Source organism: Larus michahellis, chromosome Z, assembly GCF_964199755.1.
Source record: "Larus michahellis chromosome Z, bLarMic1.1, whole genome shotgun sequence".
Lineage (NCBI taxonomy): Eukaryota > Metazoa > Chordata > Aves > Charadriiformes > Laridae > Larus > Larus michahellis.
Genome location: NC_133930.1, coordinates 13,555,163 through 13,574,492, shown reverse-complemented (window position 1 = coordinate 13,574,492; position 19,330 = coordinate 13,555,163). Strand labels below are relative to the sequence as shown.

General features: G+C 43.3%; 1 protein-coding gene across 7 annotated transcripts in view; it reads right to left on the bottom strand.

Moving 5' to 3' along the window:
* Positions 1 to 9,561: 9,561 nt before the first annotated feature.
* RAI14 (retinoic acid induced 14) overlaps positions 9,562 to 19,330 on the bottom strand; it is an 88,591-nt gene continuing 78,822 nt past the window's right edge. For 2 of the 7 annotated variants that reach the window (XM_074569909.1, XM_074569911.1), the window contains 9 exons: positions 19,040 to 19,218; positions 18,285 to 18,313; positions 16,494 to 16,580; positions 15,728 to 15,788; positions 15,261 to 15,379; positions 13,220 to 14,746; positions 12,548 to 12,697; positions 11,857 to 11,922; positions 9,562 to 11,597 (listed from right to left, as the gene is read on the bottom strand). In XM_074569909.1, coding sequence (XP_074426010.1) covers positions 11,520 to 11,597; positions 11,857 to 11,922; positions 12,548 to 12,697; positions 13,220 to 14,746; positions 15,261 to 15,379; positions 15,728 to 15,788; positions 16,494 to 16,580; positions 18,285 to 18,313; positions 19,040 to 19,218 — 2,296 coding nt within the window. In that variant the 3' untranslated portion in view covers positions 9,562 to 11,519. Of the gene's footprint in view, positions 11,598 to 11,856; positions 11,923 to 12,547; positions 12,698 to 13,219; positions 14,747 to 15,260; positions 15,380 to 15,727; positions 15,810 to 16,493; positions 16,581 to 17,229; positions 17,317 to 18,284; positions 18,314 to 19,039; positions 19,219 to 19,330 lie in introns of all 7 variants that reach the window. The other 5 variants (XM_074569906.1, XM_074569905.1, XM_074569907.1 and 2 more) reach the window with 5 other exon arrangements.

Sequence of the window (19,330 nt, the reverse complement as noted above, 5' to 3'; positions counted from 1 at the left end):
GTATTGATACCGCTGCTAAAAATGGGTCTAACCTCTTAGTGAAAAGGGAGAGCGCTTTCTGGAGAGTTTTCTGCAGTGTCCGGCTTTGCAAAACAGCGAGGTGGGCTGTACACTTCAGTCAAAAGTTGAACTTGCCCTTTCACACCTCTCTGTTGCAAACAGCCTGCTCGAAGCAGGAGGTCCACCGACCCAGATGGGCCTCGAACCCGGTGCAGGGACTGCACAGCACGCTGCAGGAGACAAATCTTCCCGCTGTGGGGTGTGACCCGAGAGTCAGTGACCTGCGGGTGGTTCCTATGGCTTTAGACCGCAGCCGAGTTTTGTTGTTTGTCAGAAGACGAAGTCCCGCTTTGCACACGTGGAAAACAGTATGTTCATATGTTACCAACGTGATTGCTCCCCAATTCAACAGTATTCAAGTCTTTTGGGTTTATTTTAAGTTTAAAATGCTTTTGTTGACCATTTTTTCACCTCTTGCTTATGTCAGCAGTTCATTTTTGTTATCTTCATGCAGATCATCCATTTATTGCAGTAAATTTTACATTTGAAAAACAACTACAAATCTTTGAACTACAGGACTGACAAAGATACTTAATAACATTCTAAATTACTCTTATTTACTGTATTTTATTTTTTTTCAAACTTAAGTATTCAGTATAGGTGAATTTCCTTTTAGTTTACTGTCTCTCTCTCTCTTCAGTGAAAAAAAAATATGATGCTGTCATGGTGAATTATTTTTACTATCCCTGACTATTGAGTGTAAAGAATGATTTACATAATCTCTGGGTGACAGGATAAAAATGGAACAGAAGACATCACTTCCTTAATGTGATTTATTTTAGAGTAGCAAAGTTCCCTGTATTGTGTTCAAGGACATTACTGTGGCTTAACATTTGTACTTTTGTATAACTGCCTACAGATGTACTGTATTACTCCTTAAAATAGTACTTTTGACAATTTCTTCTGTAACCTACCAACACTGATCATGGAAATAATATCCTAAGAAGCTGGAACACCACAAAATACCAGAAAGTTAACTGTTGCATTTCGTAAATAATAGGCATTACAGACATGCATGATCTGTGGAGGGTGTTACATCTGTACCCCAAGCCCTCGAAGTTGGCGCCTCGACTCACCAAGGCTGGGGGGGCTTGTGCACCTTGTGCCTCTCTGGGTGCGGTTCTGGGTGGACAAAAACATGGAAAGCCTGGGCTACAGACTCCTTGCAGCAAGGCAAGGTGTGGGTTTAGGATCCATCCGTGGTGGATTCTGTTCCATCTCTGCCTTCAAACACAGTAAAATAAAAAGGGTGAAGAGGAGAATGACAGGAAGGGCTTTGCATCTTTTTGACCTGATAAGTTGGTTAAATTCTGCAAACCTGCACTGTTGGATTAGATTTAATTTCTTACCACACTTTGCCTGAGATCCAGGACTTGAGTGACCTTTAGCACATTTTATCTCTTCTACTTGACACATCTTTTCCCCCTGCAGACAATGGGAAACCTGCAGTAGAAGAAACATTTAGTTCATGTTTTTTCCTTTAGTAGTAGCACAGAATGGACTTGTCATGACTCGGATTTTGCCCACCTGCTTCCTTGTAAAGTTGTACACGTAAGTACTCGGAATGACTGGTGGTGTAAACTAAAAACAGTTCCTGGAGGTGGGAAACGAACCAGCAGGTTCAACAGTAGGTGCTGCCTGGCTGCTCTGATTTACTGCGTCTGGGGCTCTGGGCAACCCAGATCCAGTGGCCACAAAACTGACAAGCGACTTTTCTTCCAATTATTTTGATTTGTGCTTTTCAGAGTAAGCACTGACCTCACGTCTTCAAGAAGTTGCTGCTTTTATTCTACTGGAAAACCACCACCAATAGGCCTTGGGTCCCGTTGGTCTGCTGAGATACTGGAAGCCAAAATAACAACTTTGGCTGCTGGTCCTGACACTCTGTGCAACAAAACACCAATGATGCCGGTGCTAATGTTTTCTCTTGCCTCCCAACGCGTTGGGAAGTTCCTTTTTCTCTCTGGCTTTCACGTGTTGATGCCCGTCCACGACCATTTGGCTCTGTAAAGACTGTTGAGCACAAAATTCCCCAAAAGCAACCGAGTTCTATACCTCCGTTTCAAAGTTAGTTACAGGAAAGAGTCAGTTATTTAATATCTAGTTAGGGGTGGATTTTTAAGGGAATATATTCTTGTATTCCTGACTGGATGGGGGGTTAGCAGAGTAGCTGGAAAAGCTGAGATAAGCCACATGCTGTTTCCCGTAGGTTCCTGTTTTGAACGTCGTCTTGTAGCAGCTTGTAAACCCCTAAGGATCCAGCAGGTGGCTCTTACCAAAATAAATAAGTAGAAATTGTATAAATAATTACAGTAAACCCAAACAGTGTTTTTTGCTGGTAGAACACTTAACATTATTTTTTAAATGGAGCTATTCTGGAATGGAGGCTTCCTGTTGAGACAGAAATGCGTTTTTATGCGAATCTGTCTCTGAGGAGGGGCAGGACTGCCTAGGTACAGATGGAAGCTGCGCAGGATACATATAGATGGATGTATATAAGGCTGCTTCAGCCTCTTTCTACCCCGCTGCTCTCCTCAGCCGGGTCATAACGGCTGACAGGGCGGTGCATTAGTGTCGATAAATCTAATTGCAAGGGCTCTGCAAGGCAGCGAGTGTTGCAGGGGATGTAATGGGGTGCCCACGTGGCTCTATGACGGAGAGGAAAAGACTTCACTGAGAGGTTTAAATTAACAATTTATTTGGACTTCACTCACAGGTCCGATACGCCACTATTGCAAGTTCTTACGGATACAATGGAAGAATGTACTATGGCAGTTTAAGGGAAAAAGAACAAAAACAATTCATAGAATACACTATTACCACCTAACAAGTGATTCCGAAAAGTAACAACACAAACCACGAGCATGCTAGACATGAATACCTTAAACGAGTGCACAAACTACGATGTTAGAGCATGCTAGACATCATACATACGTTATTAAATCACTTACCCTCTCTCTCAGGTAAGGCCACTCAGTCCTGGGAAGTCACCTTGCACAGCCTCCTGGGCAAGGGCAGGCAGAATCTCCTACAGGACAGCTCTATCTTTGGAAGACTCCCCCACTTTTTCTGCCCAAAACTTTGGACTTAAATATCCTGTTTCCAGGACTGTGCTTGAATGGATTGCACTATCTGGGATGGTTATCTCCGGTGGTTTGATGGACCCTCAGATAGCAATGTTTATTTTGGGATGTCTGGTCTCACAGTCACTGAATAGTGGTGGGACTGTGACTTGGGGCATTTTGTTTGTTAAGGTGGTGCATTCGGGTTTCGGTTCTGGTTTGGGTTCTTATTGTAACGCAGTGTTGAGACCACCCCTGGCTGAGCCATTGCCACAGCTCTCCCCAAGCTATCTCTGCATAGACAGGGATCAATAAGTGTCTGCCAAGGAGACGGAGCTGAGTCGAATGGCAACTCCCTGCATCTCACCTTTTGTGTTCCCAAACCAGTTTGGCCGTGTGAGTCTTGTGATCCCATTCAGGCTCTAATCTCTCTGTGGAGTTAATAGTGAGAAGTGGGTTTGAATCCCCACCACAATCGTCACTGTCATTCTGTGCAAGTACCCTGGGCCTCCATGTAGAAATGCACCCAAAGGAAGTCTAGAAAGATCTGAACTGCATGACAAAGAAATCCAGGAAAAGCTCCCCTTTTGTTACACCACGGAAAATCTGCTCCCGCAGAGGGCAGGGGGACGGGTGGGAATGTCACTTCCTCTGGAGCAACAGCGTTTGGTTGAGTTCGGGTCAGCACTTGGGAAATCCCCTGAGCCCAACCATTTATTTTGCAGATCAAAACCCCAGTGAGCCACTAGTCACAAACCAGACATCGAACCTGCTTTGTTGGTGGCTGGTTCTTGGAGAGGAGGCTGGAGAGGGTGTTGGGTTTTCCAAGTCTCCGGGTGTGAGGCTGTGGGAAGGGACGATGAAAGCCCTCCATGGAGAATTTAGCAGCCTCCCAGCTCAGATGGGACTGTGGGATTGACTGAAAATGAGCAAGCCAGCAGAAAGCAGGACACCACCAACACCATGGCAGGGCCCATCCCCAGCAGTGTAATGATAGGGGTTGTCTCATTTTAGCGTCCAAGAATGTTCCTGGCCACTTTTATAGGCACATCCTGATGAATCACCAAGAACATGTTTCTTCTCCCCACAGCTTTACAGTAAGCTGTTTACCTCGACACAGAGCGCGCCGTCTCTCCAACAGCTGGTTGGAGACATTCGCTCTCCTAATAAACTAATTAGAGGCAAGAAACAGGACCCGGAGGGCGCTGGGGCAACACCAGGCTGTCACCTGCTCGCAGCACGGGGGAGCATGTCCCCTGCAAGCCACCAGTCCATGGGGGTGGCCGGGGGTGCCAGTGAGGCGCAGGCTGCACGGAGCTGCTGGAGGGCAGCTGGCGCGGCTGCACGCCCTCCTCCTCCGTGTGACCGCCCAGACCGGGCGATCACGCATGGATTTAATTACGCAGGTGTTTGCAAAGGAACATACTGCCAGACATCCATCAGCCAGCGCATCTGCGGAGGACACCCTGCCAGCCTGCACCTCGCCGGGCCCTGACGTGGTCTCTTCACGTGGCAGCGAGGGCAGGAATTCTAGAAACGTGGTGGATGCCACGCAGCCACCTCCTCGGGCAGCACGGGGCTTTGGGGGGCAGCCCCGCTCCCAACCCCCTGCACGCCTGCGGCAGGGGACGAGGCAGGAGGAGCACAAGCGGTGGCCAGGCTGCCCTCCCCAGGGACAGGGGGACCTCGCCACCCCCACACTGCCACCTTCCAGCAGGCGCTGGGCTCCACAACATCTGCACAGGCACATCTGTACCTGGCTCTGCAACATCTGGCCAGCTGTGCTTGCACCCAGCCGCAGCCCCACCAGCTGTGGAATACAGCGCGGCTTTTTTTGGGAGCGGCAAGAGCCCCGAGGAGCTATTTCAAGGAATGGGGCAGTGCAGACCTTTGTGCCTTGTGTCTTTGCTCCCCACACTGTTTTCCAGCTGCCAGGGAGGCTCGGAGGGGAAGGAAGGCCAGGTTCAGCTCTCTGTCCCTCCCCTACGCTTTTTTGCTCCTGCTCCTCAACCTTTTCTTTGCGGGATGCCTCCTGGTGGGCAGCAAAGCGCTTACGGAGAAGCAAACACGTCCAAACGTTTTTGGACTGCGGCTTCGGAGCGCGCAGCAGGGTGCAGGACCGGGGCTGCTTCAGGACAGGGGGCGCAAGAAGAGTCCGAGCCCAGCCATCACCCGGGGAGCGTTTTGGCTAATCCCACAGGGAAGAGCGGCCACACAGGAGTGATGGCTTCCCATACGAGTGTGTTGACACAGGCGATGGTCACCTCCCGAGAACAACGGAGGGCCGGGCAGCGGCTGCAGCATGGCTCCCAGGCAGGGTTGAGGGCACAGGGCGAGCGCACGGGGCTGGCTGGGCAGGAGCGGACGGCGGCCGCCTGCTGGGACGTGGGGAGACGGGCTCCAGCCCCATCTCCGTGCGGGGGATGATGTCACCGAGATGTGCCTGTTTCCAATCTCCAGCTGCTGGTGGGAGGCCCCATTACCAACCGTCTGAGCATTTCAGGCTGTTGGAAAATGTACGAGGAGGGCCGACACTGGGAATCTGGTCAGATCAGCATGCAAGCAGGTTTTTACAACAGCAGACCAAAAACCTGATGATTGTGTAAGTACCTGTGTCAAACTCATCAAACGTGAGTCTGTCAGGGCAGCCAAAGGTTTGTCAACTGCAACAGATGTGCTGCCATAAAATGCCTCAAGAGCTACAGGTTGTATGACAAAATTGACCCTCCTGAAGCCACAGGTGGGACTGGGGACCATCGTCTGCAGGACTAAACGCCCAAACCTCTACTGCTCCTGCACAGGGGCAAACCCAACCATCAGAGGAGCCTTATGCTGGTGACACACCAGCCCAGGATGCCATCACCGGATCCATTGAGACATTTATCCTAGAAGACATTTTGTCACATACCACTGTAACCCGGGGAACCCAACACTTGTAGGTGTCAAGCAAACCACACAGCATTCTCGCCAGCAACAGGGTCTGCTGGTAGGACTACTCTCTAGCTACAAAAATTCTATCTCAGGCTTCCTCAGATAAGTAGAAACTTATTAAATCACAGATTTAATTCGCTTCAGTTGCAGTTCACCACTGCACACAATTCTAAGACAGAGGGTTTATGGAAACAACTGTTAACATGAGAATTAATTTGTTACTGCCCTGAAAAGAACACACGCATAAACCCAAAATAAAGTATGGTTCTAGCTTGTACTTAGTATCTCCATTACTTATTTTCAAAAGCATCATTGATAGATCCAAACGGAGGAGGAGGCGGCAGGGATGAAGAAAAGCATTTGGAAACTTCACTTTTATGAAACATTTTGCTGAGCTGGCTTGCAGCCATGAGCACCCCCAGTGACGTGTCTGCAGAACTAGGCAGTGTCGCTTATAGATGAAGGTTTCAAGGTGCTCAGACAAACTCTTGAACTGCGGCTTGACATGACATTTGGAGCACTTTTAGTGCTCCCTGGGGCAGACCCAAACCGCAGTGAATAGAGGATTTAAACCACTGATCTGCCCTAAAAGCCTTGCACTCGTTCCTACTTGTTTGAAAAAAAATTTTGCTGGGTTATGCTTGTGGCTGCAGAATCTGTGCTGGGTGACATCACGTCTGCCGATGCTGTGACTCCAAAACCGCAACACCCAGCTCCTCAAGGAGTTTTTCCATGGGTTTGTACCACTTGCAGCATGGTGACCCACTGTGCAGCTGCTTTGCAGCCGGGGTCCTGAGACCCCCAGCTGCGTCAGGCGGAAGCCCTGGCCCTGGGGGCAGCCCAAGCCACGAGAGGCTGCTCCTGCTCCGGGACCTGTCCCACGACAGGAGGTCTGACCACGCTGCCTCAGCCAGACACTTTCCTCCAGCACATGGGTCACTGCATCAGCCTTTCGTGTCTGCCTTTTGCTCAGATGAAGGCTGGCATCAGGGTGTAGAAAGCCCCAGGACGCTTTGGTTGCCCCAACCCAAGCCAGAGCCTCCCCAGGGACAGGTCAGATCGGTGAAGGCTCACATGGACAACCCTACTGCACCAACAGGGACCTCCAGCCTCTTTGCTTATTCTCCTCCCTCCCACACACTCTAGGCTGGTACCCCACACCACCAAAGCCCTCCCGAGAGCAGCTTTTATGGTCTAAACACAACGTACGTATAGCAACAGTAATTTATTTAGCTCTGACACATCCAGAGCAGGGAGATCACACACCACCCACCTCCTTCTGCCAGCCAGCCATTGCTCGGGAAAATCATAGCATGAAGTGGGCTCTAAAACTAAATCACAGTTCCACATAGCGATGTAGCATCTGCCAAGTGATTTCCAGCCAGCTTTTCCTCTGTCTGCTTCTCCTGGGGCACCATGCCACGTTTCACTGTGGCACACAGCAGCGTGGCCTTCCCTCAGCTTTTGCTCTCTTGTGCTGACACACAGCACATCGTCATTCATTTGACCCAAGGAGTGGTGGAAGGAAAACCAGCAGGCCTTTCTGCCACCACTGACCCCCCTGCTCGGCCAGCATGCGGAAATGTTGGCTTCCTACCTCGTGCCTCTACCCATGAGGTACCCGAATGAACCATCTGGCAACTGTTTCTCTTACTCTCAATCTCCTGTTCCTCTGAAATGCCAGCCTCAGGGAATGACACTTACTGATGCTCTCAGTTCTCCAGAAGTAGGACCGTGCAGAAAAAAACCCCAAACATACCCAATCCAGGCACAGGCTGACTGATGACCACTTTCCCTTTTCTGCATACGGGACCTGTGAGCAGGAAATGTCCACAGTGGGAGCACGCACACACTTCAGTGAGGGAAGGAACAGAAGGGTGCTGCTGTCCTGCTGGTGTGCAGCATACCCAAGTTGCCAGACTCATCTAAGAGGGTCATCCACCCTTGAGCTCAAGTATCAGCTATGTGCCATCAAGGAGACATGTCAGACTCCACGAAGTTCTTGCCTGACTGCTGCTGAAATCTCCTGAATCACTTTGCTCTCCATCATCTTCTCATGCCCACCTGGGTTAGCAAAAGAGGGAGCCTGTGACAGCCAGATGCCAAATAACGAGGGCAACACCTGCTTACAGGGACTTGCACTTCCTTTCTCCAGGAAGAGAGGAAAAGAAAAAAAAAAGAAAAAAAAAAAAAAGACGTGACCTTAGTGCAGATCTAAACAGACATCTCCTCCCAAATCTCAACGCACTCACAGTCCTCTGGAATCTGCTGCCACCCTTTGTCACTGTTCTCTACTGTGACAGGGCATGGGATGGGTGAGATGAGCCAGTATGCTGAAGCTCAGTAGTCTGACCAAATGGTCTCTGTTGTGTGCAAACTGGAGTCGTGAGGTCGGTAAGAGGACTGTTCATCCCCAGTGCTCTTACACTTAGTGGGGAGGGCGGGCAGAAATCAGCTATAAAAACGCTGCCCAGGAGAAGACTCACGTCATGATTGCCTGCACAGGAGGCCAGAAATAAATAACCACTGGAGCAGTGATGCTCCAGAAGCACTTCAGCTCAAATGTGGCAACAACCAACGTTGAAGGCAAAATGCAGGACTGCCACAGGTCTGCCCCTAAAAAACCCTCAACTTGTTATGCAACAGAGCTGTCATCTGGCCATCCACAAGGGAGACAAATGGCAATTCCCATGGGAGATTTTAGGCAGCCTATTCCTTGTGACAGCACAAACGCCATCAAAGCGGAGGTGATCTTCCCTGCCAGGTGATCCCACCATGAACAGATTCTGCATACCAGTTTGTCAGCAGCCTTATTCAAAGGAAACCCAGTACTGAGCAGCTTCTAGGAAATTTCTACAAGAGGCTAAAGAGCTACTTGACCCTCAGGATGTAACCAAAAGGGGTGCAATTCCTGCCATTTGTGCATTCCACCCTCAGACAGGAAGATATTAGGAAGTAAGTTACTGAAAAACTAGTTTCTCAAACTCAGGAGAGGCAGATAATGAAAGGCAATGGAGGCTGACCGTATAACTATTGCTAAGTTTAAAGAGAAGTATATATAGCCACATATCCATATGCAACTACTTTCACTGCAGTTCTGTGTGTGAAGTGCTAAGTGATACAGAACTGCAGTTTTGAAAAATTGTGGGACCCCACCAATCTGTGCTGCAGCTCTAAGGTAGTTTTAAACTTAGTTGGAATATATCCAGTGGGGAATGGGGAACCCGTATTCCCGCTAGCGGGATGTCCACGTGAGAAATGGCTCTGAACTCACCAAACAGATAGAAGGCATAATTTGCAAAGCTGGCTGCACGGGGCTTGGAGTGAATTCTATTGTACCTGACAGATCAAGAAAGTTAATAATCAAATTGCAATTTCAGGGAGGAAAACCAGGTACATCTGTGAGCTATCTAAACATGTGATATAGAACGTATTTGCATAATGTTAAAACAGAGTAGTGAGACTTCCTTCAATACAAAAAGCAAATGAAGGCACAAAAAGCACAAAGATGAAAAAACTGGAAATAGTTTATTTGCTGCATAAGGAAACTTCTTGTAAATTACATATAAAGAAACTTGCTATGCTGTAGTATATAATTTTCAATATTCCACAAAGGTAATTGTAATAAATATACAAACCAAAATAAAGTAGAAGACTAAATCCATCAGGCAACCTACAAAATGGTTCATCAAGTTTTGTACTTTGCAGCATTAGCATGCTTAAAATCTTGTTGTTCATTTTGAAGTGCTGCAGCAAAATTCTTTTCACATTTCTTTGGAGCATTTTCAAAACCATCTAACTATGAAATACTGTTCAAAATTAGCAGGCATTAGTTAAACCACCCAAGAAAAGTAACATCAAGGTCTACCCGATGCAAAGGTGTGATTTTTCCTTTTGCTTTTAAAATTCATTTTAGTTTTGCCAGGGTTAGGAATTATCTGATATAAGTGCACTATGAGTCCAGTCAGCCTGAGGCACTGCTGACTCTTGTCATATTATGACTCTATATAAACTTCATAGATTATCTAGCTCTGGGAGATTTCTCTATTAGAGACATATCCACTAACAGGAATAAAACGAATACCATAGTGAAGCTGCAAGCTAGTTAGAATGGTTGTACCCTCAAGTGCAGTGTGTGCTTAGAAACATTTTTCCATAGTTTCATACTATACCACATCAAGCATTTTTATTTTACCTTAAACTTAAAAGTGCTGATAAAGGCTTTACTGATGCCCCTAGCCTCCAGAAACAACGTATAGAAATTTTTGACAACTTTTGCTGTTCTCTGCCTATCATTTCTACATTTTTTGAAACAGCAGGCTGAATTGCATTTTACACTTCACTGCTCTGGACCACACTGACAGACAGGTCTATTATTCCGTACGGATCTTTTACAAACAGAAAACACTTCACTATGCTTCACTGCTACTGAATACTTGGGGGGTATAAAAAGAAACTCTCTAAAACACGATTACCTAAAAATATTTGTTAATAGTTTAATGCAAACATTATGTAGAAAAAATGGTTTAGTTACAAAAAAATTCATTAGAGGGCCAATAAAAATATACTGAAGAGAAGATCTTTACAAAAGTGAGGTTAAGAAGTATGAGGCATTGACATTCACTGTAAACATCCTGTGTTCACTAGAATCCCTTGTCTAAAGTATATGTTCTGGTTTTGTTCCTGAGCTTCATGGCCAACGCTTGCATAGATAGCTAAACCTATGATAAAGGGTTGTTTATACAGATGTTTCTGTACTGCTTTGTACAGAACTTCAATAAACTACCGCTTTTACCTTTTGAAATAGTTTCATCCCACTACCAGGGAGTTCAAGGAAACTATGAAGCATGGTATGATTTTTGTGTACTCAGTGCATTGGATGGGTTGGCACAGCTACCTTATGGTATGTTAATCTTAAATAATATTTTACTAATAAGTGTAGCTGTTTGATGCTCTGGCTTAGCATAAATACCTATTTCTGCTCACTGCTGCAAGGCTCACTTCTGCTCTGCCAAAGACTGCATATGGCAAAATGTCAAGAATCCGAGTGCTACAACATCAAGCAGCAAAGTTAATCCCCAATAATAAGATGCAGCTTATAAACAGTACAGAAGACCTTATCAAGAATTTTGCCTTTACGCAGGCAACACGAGTGCTTTCCTCTAAACTAACCTCCCTCTATTGGAGGAAGCTAGAAAGTACTTTCAGAGTAAACATGACATGGAGTGGCATAAGTAAAAAGTCTAAAGAACATAATTGCATTTGGATACGAAAAGCAGGCATGTGTTTCATTACTGCACATGCAAATGCACATGGGAAGGGGTAGAGACAAACAAATCCACCTCACAAATAGCACAATAACACAAAAGCAGCAAATTGCCAATTTTAAATCTTATGTTAAGGCAAATCTAGATAAACACCCATAACAAGATTAATGAAAATGGGAGTTTTCCTTGGCTTTTTTGTTTACTTTTTCTGAGATTGGCTTTTACACATTGATAAAATTTGTTTAAGCACTTTCTGAACATCTTCATCCATTTGACCCTAGACAAGGGGAGAAAAAAAGGAAAGATGATTAAATTCAAGCATCTCTCTACTCTTTTAGAAGATTTACAAACTATTGTTGAGGTATAGTAATTAGATCAATTTCCCCAAAGGAAGCAGTGTTAAATTTGTGCTTAAATAGTCATACCTTTTGGGTAGGATGCCTTAGATAAAACATGCAAAGTTCTTACTAGATCTGCAGAACAAACATCGTTCATTAAAATACCAACACTTTGTAACTGACCATAAGTAACCATACCTGCACGGCATAGAGAAGATGCATCCTGTAAACTGAGACAATTTCCTGATGTTGTTTCTTTGTTTCCTGTAAAACAGTTACACAGAAAGCCACAGAGCATTCAGAACTGTGGAACTCAGAACTCCCCAACTAGATTTAGAGAGCTCTGGGGAATTACAAATCATGGCCTTATGCATGCATGGAAAACCAGCTGAGACGGTACCGTGCCACTGGCCATCCAAAACATAATTTGCTTGGAAGCATGGTTCACAGAAACACTGCAATTCTACCCATCCCAGTAAAAAAGCTGATGAGATGATGTAAGTTCTAAGAAGCACTGAGCTGCAAAGACGCGAAATGAGCACATACTCCACTTCTGAGCTTATCAGGAATGAGAGTTGAGGAAAGCCAATAATATTATGACAAATCAACCCTCAACTGCAACTGAGCTCTTCTCTGAAGTCAGTGACCCACCTGCCAGCTAGACAGGGGAAAACAGCTTTACTTTAGTTAGACTATTTCTAAAGAGCAATTTGTGATTTGCAGATTGCTAAATGTTTCAGAGAAACAGAAATTATAGAATTTCTGGATGAAAATTCCTTTCCTTGTACTCATTGACTGTGCTCCATTTTAAATAGGGCAGTGTGAAGAATTGCATGCATGTCTTTGGAGAACTGGGCATAACGGTGGGCTTACAAATTATCACACTTACAGTCAGCTGGTTTTGCAATTGCTTCACTTGTTGTTGCAATGCCTCCAGCTGCTGGCTTTGTCTTTTGGGGGCACTGGTCGAGTAGGAAAGCTGAGAAAGGCTGTTCAATGCTTCTTTTAATTTGCTAACTTCCTTGGACATTTCATTGATCTAGGGAGGGAAAAAAACAGGCTTTCATGAAAAGCTGCGAGGCACATTGTATTCTTGTGGGTCTCATCTTGCGGTTATTCATGACTTAAATGGGGAAAACCAAGATGTAAATAAACTCAATGGACAAACAGAGATACCATGTAAGCAAGGGGTTACAATGCTTCTCTATCACCTGTCCTAACACAGACAATTCAAAATGCATTCCTTGTTCTGAAAGCCAGCAATATTTACAAATAAGGATTGTATTTACCACCTTCACACATGCTGCTGCTAAACAGGAGACAGAAACATACTAAACACAGGCCGGCTATTCACAGCTAGCAAAATATAGTCAAGTATTTTTCCTCAAGTGTGGAAATAACTGAACTGATATCTGAATTTTTAGATGGGCAAATACACTCAAAAGTTACTCCACTCTGTGACATTTGACACACCATTGTCTATTAGGTCACCCATGCACCATTCCACCCGTTTTGCAGTCTGAACTCAAGTAACACCCCTCCACTGTGGTATATCACTAACCTTTTTATCTTTATCCTCCTCTTGTTTAGATGAGCTTTCAGAACATCTTTTCATTTCAAGAAGATCTTCTTGAGCTTGATGGTACTTTTGGTGAAGACCAGTCACCTCCCGTTCCTTTGCTTCAAGCAGAGTATGCATACCTTCTTTCTCTTCTTTCAAGTGCAAAACTTCATTTCTCAGTTGCATAGCATCTAAGAACACATTTTCCTTCTCTTGGATTACATTTTTCAGTTTGGATGACAAAACACTAACTTCACCCTCTAGTGATGACTGGAGCTTTTCATATGTAGCCTTGGGTACCATTGCTTCATTAATTGCAGCTTTTTCTTCCAGTAATTCCTTCTGTAAGTTTCTTACTTCGCTTTCCTTCCTGGTAAGCAGCTCTTTAAGCTCATTTATTTCTTCCTCCATTTCCCTTACAGTATTTCTGACTGCATTCATCACCTGATGATGTTCAGTAATGGGCAATGAGTTTTGTTTCTGAGCGTCTAATAATTGCTTTAGTTCTTCTGCTTCATCTAATACTTTTGTGTACAGAGATTTCATTTCCAATAACTCATTCTCTGCTTTGTATTTCAAAGAATTTGTTACCTGCATCAGTTTCTCATGTTCATCTCTGGGAATGTAGTCCAAAGCTATATCATCTAGAGTTTTTCTCTTCCTATAGTCTTCAAGCTCTGTTTGTGCTTCTTTGTACAACTGAGACAATTCACTGAGTTGTCTGTTGAGCTCATCTATCATTCTGTGCATCCCTTCTTTCATTTCTCCAGCTTCAGCACCAGATTCAAACTGTGCCTGATTTGTCAGCTTGTCCTGTAGCCTTTTAATTTCCTCTTGCCCTTCTTTGTACCTCTCTATCAACAATGCTTTCTCTTGATTAATGTTATCAATAACTGAACAATATGAATTCTTCATTTCCTCACACTCTTCCACGGACAATTTGCTTACCACATTCTGCTCTCTTTCTTCAAACTTTTTCTGTAGCTCTCTCACTTTCTCTTTTTGTCTTTCACTTTCCTCCAGTGCTCTCTTCAATTCTTGCCTAAGCACTTCAACTTCTCCACATGTAGCCTTCAACCTACTCAGATCAGAACTGGTTTCTTCAGTTTCAGAGGAAACGAGACCCAGCTTCATTTGCCTCTGTACGTTCAAAACCTCTTTCACAGCTTCCTCATACCTGTTTTGAGTTTCTTGGAACTTCAGGTTAAGATCAGAACCATTTTCTGAAATGTTTGTGCTATTTAAATTATCAGTTTCTGGGACTCTAGACTGGACCTGAGCTTCTACGTGCTTTCTTTTGGCTTCAGAAGTCTCTGATTTCCTCTGCACATCCTTTAAGTCTTCCTGGAGGTACTTCATTTTTACTTCAGTGGGACTTGTCAACTTTTCTTGAATTTGGGTGGCATTTAATGTAGACTTCAGCTCCTGAGCCGAGAACTCATTTTGTCTATCTGCTGCTTGCTCAAGCTCTGTTTGGGTGGAATGATAAGATTCTATGGTTGAATCCACTTCTTTAGGCGTTCTTTCCTGTGCAAAAAGAAACTCATATAATTATATAGGTTTCACAGTAAAAACAATTATATTTTTTAGAATACAGTAAGCAAGGAAATCTTTCCATTTGCTACAGAGACAAGCAGTTAAAGCACCATGGAAGAAAGTTTTAGAAAACTCAAAACCCAGCTGGCTCCCATTTAGTCATCTATAGTGAGAGAAGGCAGTAAGTGCCAAGCTCCTCTGAAAGTCTGGGCTGATCTCCATAAGCTAATAATCAAAGCTATGCAAATTAAAATTCTCCTAACACAACTGTTAACAACATCTTTTAGAATGTGGTTATCATAATAAACAAAGTTATTCAGTAATTTATGGGAAAAGTGAGAAGATCAAAACACTGATTTAATCCTTTGGGGCAGAGTGTTTCCATGATCTTACCACCCACATGCTCATTAAATTATCTTCACAGTACATCTCTTTAAAATCGTAAGCAACTCTTTGTTCTGCTAGCAGATTAAGAGAGCACTAGAACAGCACAAAAATATGCCACCTGTAATTTGTCCTGCAGCTCCTTATTATGCAATGTCAAAGAAGCAATTTTTGCTTGCATCAACAGAAGTAGATCTTGCTGGTCAGCTTCAGAACTCAGATCCAGTAAACTATCAGCACCTTTGGAGAAAAACAAAGATTCAAAAGCTTTCAAAAAGCTTAAGTGCTAGCTAGTTAGTTATTCTAACCTTTCGATTTAAACAGTTTGTTCCCATGACCACTAAGGGTAGGGAGCAAGCAAACTGTTCCTAGAAACTCCTTCCCCAAAAATGCGTTAGATCACCCAATAGAAGCAGGAGGTTTTGGTAGGGAGCTGCTGGTGAAATTACAAAACATTACTCCCAATACTTACTGTGTCTCACCTTCTAAGCAGAAAGGCACAGAGGATTTCTGACCAGATTTCAACATTTCACACCACCTAAAACATCTAACCAAATATGAAAATAAGGATTAAGGGTTATTGTATACCTGTTGTGCTGTCACTCAGTCTCTCTTTATTATCTCGATGCAAGGAGCTGAATTCTTCCTGCTGAGACACCAAAAGAAAAAGCTTTCACAGGAAGCAGATGTGAAGTGAGACAGTTGACCAAAGAGAAGTACAGACAGCAAAGATCTTACTGGATTAAGCACAGCAAAGTGGGTTTCTTTTGTTTCTGGGGTCTTGTTTAACTGCAGCATGCAGCCAGTATTTCAAAATCTGCTAAAGCCATTCAAGTTCCTTTGCCCAATTCTCATTAAATAGTAATGAAATATGGGCAACTATCTCATAGATAGTTTGGAAGGCTACAGCCCCTGTGATAAACAGTAATATATATTGTCATGTATTAAAAAATAAGAATCTTCAATACTGTAACGTAAAGATCATACAGAACACAACCATATCCCTGATGTCTTTTGGTGAAAGGGTCTCTACCTTCTGCATTTCACAATGACATGCACTTCGCTGGTATGAGGTAATGAGCTCTCACAACATTAATACCATATTCATAACCATATTCCTAAATACTAACTAATTGATGACTACTTCTATTTACATATTCAGTAAACAGTAAAGTAATCCACAGTTGCTTATAAATTACATTGAAAAAGACTCGGATCCCTTTCTGCTCCTAAAACTCAGCTAACTAAATTCACAGGAGACTCTGCAGTCAGCAAAATATATTATTAACCAAAATACATTATTAAGATACAACAACTTCCTTCCCTAAACTTCATAAGAACAGAAAACTGATACCTTTGATGCTTGATCAGCAAAGAAAGCTTGCCCTTTTCCAGTCATGGGAGTTGAAGTTGATGAGTGTGGAGAGGACAAATCACTAAACTGTAAAAGATTTTACATAAATAAGTATGTATACATACATGTATATATAACTACCTCTCTAACATGTGCCCATATACATATGGGCATACACTAAACAGTACTTTTTCCTGCAGTAACATAAGTCACCACTCTAGGTTAGTTTCAAAGAGCAGATCTAATTATTCAGCGCTTTTCTGAGTCAGTATTACATATGCAGTGTAGCTATTATACAGGTAACACTCTAGTTCAACATTAAACTTAACTGTTAAATTGCATTTTGACACTATGTAAATCTATGTAAGTATTTTACTTTCATATGCATATATGCATATAATATGTGTATATATGTATGCACAATTAAAATATACAGAATTATTTACTTATGGAAGTTGGCAAAACTAGAAAACCTTCAACTTTAGATGGAAGAAACAATTGAACAGTAAAATTTTTACATTTGTATCTTAGAGCATGCTGTATTTCAAGCAATTTTGCTTAGTTAGCCTAACCAACATGTGGTTTCATGGTGTCATCCTTATGTCAGGAAAAGCACTCATGGTAAGACACGCATATAAAATAACAGTAACAGAGCAAATCCAGCCCACAACATTCATATAATGTTCAAAACGCTTTTCACCCCCTAAAAGCATCTCAAAATTGGTCTTTTCTTTACCTGAACAGGACTGATAGGAGGAGGTGGGGCTTTGCGTTTTTTTGGAGTTCCACTTCTTTCAGAACTTAATTTAGAGCCTTGATCATGCTGAAAGTTTCACCAGCCAGAAAAGGTAGGTTTGTTAGTTTGGTTAGTAGAGTCCGAGCAAGTTGTTTTATTAAAAAAAATAAAAAATAAATAAAATCCCACATTAATATCAACTTTAGCAGCTCATGCAGTGTTTTTTTTTTTCCTATTTAAAGACTACATCTCTACTAACAAAAAGATATTAAACATGCCTGACAACAAGAATCTGCCCACTTGTAATCCATGCTTCAGTGAAAACAAACAAGATTTAGTGAAAAAGCAAGAAGCTGACAACAGGTTTAGCACTAGTGATCTTGAATAATTCCATTCATACATAGTCCAGTCATGCGATTCTTAAAGGCCACCATCTTTCCTCTCCACCAACTTCTGCCTGAGCTCCCTGAAAAACCCACCTCTCCACTCAGAGAAGGAATGAACCAATGCACTGTACTCTCATCCAGTTTCCAGCCACTAGCAGATCTACAAGGTCTACTTGCACGCCAAGATACGAGACTAAATAAAAAAATGTAAGAAACTAATTTAATTGCCTAAATCTGCTCGGATTCTCACAGGTGGGAGTCTCCAGTAAGATGTAACCAGGGATAACCTTAAATTATGTGTTTTGGAAACAGGGAACTTTTCTCGATCATCTTCTCTACAGCTTAAAGAGACAGGGAGCCCAAAATCCAAGCTCCTGCATTACACAAGAGAAGAAGCGTACCTTCCTGGCACACATGTGCACCCTCGCTCTCCCTTCCTTTGCTCACTGAGTGTGCTGGCTGCTGTTACACAGAGAAGCTAAGTCCAAAAGCAATGTTCCTGAAACACATTTCTGGAATACGCAATAAAAACCTTTCACATTACAGAGTGCAATGGGAGCACACCTCACAGTGGCATTTACTAGCGCTTCGAGTCATGTCAATTACTGTTTTTTCTTAAGTTACTAGTCTATATAGCCCAAGTATTTTTAAAACCAAAAGGAGAAATACCTGCTTTGCTTTTGTTGGTGACTTTGCATCTGCGAAGCAGAAAAGAAGTGGAATTAAGAAAGCTATCAAATAAAAGTTATTTGCCATTCCTAACCCATCTCTCAGTTGTATTTCCCACACCATAAACACTTCGTTTGATTTTTTAACTCCTGTCTGAAACCTGAGAAATGCACTTTGATTTTCAAGTTCCCTTTGAACCTTTCTCTGCTGCTTTTTGGGTTTCATATTGAGATAAAATTTGAAGGATTGTGACAATTCTTCTTCTACTATAGTCTCACACCATTCTTGCACATTAGCTTCGTACTTTAGAAATACGTCTTGGTTTGACACCAATCTTGTACATTAACTTCCTACTTTAGGTATCTGTCTTAGTTTAACCATAAAACCCTCTGCCTGAATTAGTTCTTACTCCAACCCCCCTATTGAGGAGCTGTATGTTCCACTTACTCTTTCACATAATAAAAAGGAATCTATTCCAAATCGTATGCAAGACTTCACGATGCTGCTACATCAGCTTTTCTTTTCTTTCTCCAAAACACCCCTTTTTGCCCTCCTCACTGCTTTATCCCATCCTAAATATTACTATCTACGGCAAAGACCACATTTTCCTGCTTTTGGAAAGCTTCATCCAGACCACCTTGAAGATGGCTTTTTAAACTTTTTGGGCTACCTTGTGAAGTAAATTTTTCCGTCACTAAACATACATGCAGCCAGTTCAAGAAGTGACAAACTGCAGATCGGCATCTCTTACATACCCGCATCCTGAGATAACTTTGATGATAGGAGATTCTGTATCCCTGCATTCTCGGAGAGCTTGGAGTAATACAGGGCATTCTGTCCAGAGACATCTACTAAACTGACATCTGCACCTTTCTTAAGGAAGGCTTCCACCATGTTAAGGCTACCAGCTTCACAAGCCATCATCAAAGCAGTTCTGCACAAAACAAACAAAACACACAAGGAGTAAGTGTCAAGAGTGTACTCTTTAAGTAGCAGCCTGTTTTTTCAGGAAAAAAAAAGGTGTGACAGTTATTGTGCAATAAAGT